Source organism: Sesamum indicum, linkage group LG5 (genome assembly GCF_000512975.1).
Source record: "Sesamum indicum cultivar Zhongzhi No. 13 linkage group LG5, S_indicum_v1.0, whole genome shotgun sequence".
Lineage (NCBI taxonomy): Eukaryota > Viridiplantae > Streptophyta > Magnoliopsida > Lamiales > Pedaliaceae > Sesamum > Sesamum indicum.
In genome coordinates this window covers 1,259,955-1,261,295 of record NC_026149.1, presented here as the reverse complement: position 1 = coordinate 1,261,295, position 1,341 = coordinate 1,259,955, and the positions used below count along the sequence as shown (strand labels likewise).

The 1,341-nt window shown below is 38.7% G+C and overlaps 1 protein-coding gene across 1 annotated transcript; it reads right to left on the bottom strand.

Moving 5' to 3' along the window:
* On the bottom strand, window positions 3-703 carry LOC110011995 (putative receptor-like protein kinase At3g47110; the record flags this gene model as incomplete). The annotated part of the gene is made up of 1 exon (XM_020693887.1): window positions 3-703. A coding segment is annotated over exon 1 (627 nt), but the record flags the coding sequence as incomplete, so codon positions are not given.

Sequence of the window (1,341 nt, the reverse complement as noted above, 5' to 3'; positions counted from 1 at the left end):
GCACCCTGGAAATTGTTGACAGCAAATGAAAAAGACTTGATTGAAGAAAGATTGCCAAGACTTTCTGGGATTAATCCAGAGAGGTTGTTGTAATGGAAATGAACCCTCTCAAGCTTTGGAAGTGTTCCAAGCTGAGACGGTATGCTCCCGGTTAACCTATTCCATCCTAACCTGATCAACACAAGACTAGAGCAGCCGGAGACATTAGCTGGGATCTCCCCTGCAAACGAGTTATTGGTTAAATTCAGGTGCCTGAGCCTGAATAAACCACCTATTTCTGCTGGGATTCTGCCGTGGAAAGTGTTAAGTTCAAGATTGATACCTTTGAGGAACGTAAGATTACTTATATACGGTGAGAGAGTACCTACTAAGCTAAGGTTTGCTAAATTGAGGTTGGTAACTCTTTGATGAAGACGACCACAGGTTACAGCAGGCCAGCCACAGAAATGAACTGAATCATTCCATGACGTGAAAAATTCAAGAGGGTCATGAGTTATTTCTGCTTTAATAGCAAGTAATGCAAGCTTGTCAGTCGCATTACTTGTGTGGAGTACTGCGGATGTTAAATATGGTGAATGGAATAGGAAGATGAAGAATAGTAAGTGCGAAATTGCGAATGAGGAAGCCATGAAAACTGGTGCGGAAGAACAAGATTGAGCTGCTTGTGCTGAAACCAAACGACCAAGTTATTTTCATATATATAGGTAGATTGAGTACTCTGTACATGTTGTAGGGGAAGATTTAATATTCTGTATGTGATGATTTAAGATTTAATTTCACACTGCTCTCATATTGACTTCACTTTAACTTAGCTATTGACTTGGAAACTTTTAGTCTCGAGGATCCAATTTTGAGTGCACGCGGTCCCAGAATATTTGCTTCAACCAATCCATTCATTCGTGTTTTGAGCACTAAAAGAGCCTATTGATCATTTTGATTCAATTAGTGGAAGCAATGTAGCTTCTATTCTCAACTATTTTAAGATAAAGTCATCCAATCAGAAGAGTTTTGAGGGCAAATCCATTCCAAACAAAAGAGTTTTAAGGTTTCTGACTTTCTGGGGATGTTCCACTTGTGATGCTTGACAACGTTGAAGATAACACAGACCTATGCCCACATTTCTTGGAAGAAGACTCAAATCTGTGGGCAGGAACACCACGGTCTTCTTACAAAAGCATTCTTACTCAAATCAGATTTAATTGAATCATATCAAATCAAGTTTATTCGAATCAAATTAATCCCATAATAATTACATCAAATCAGATCTAATAAAAATGTGGCATTTTACATTCTAAGTGCATGCAGAGAGAGAAGAAAAGGTTTACAAGAGCAAGACAGCTC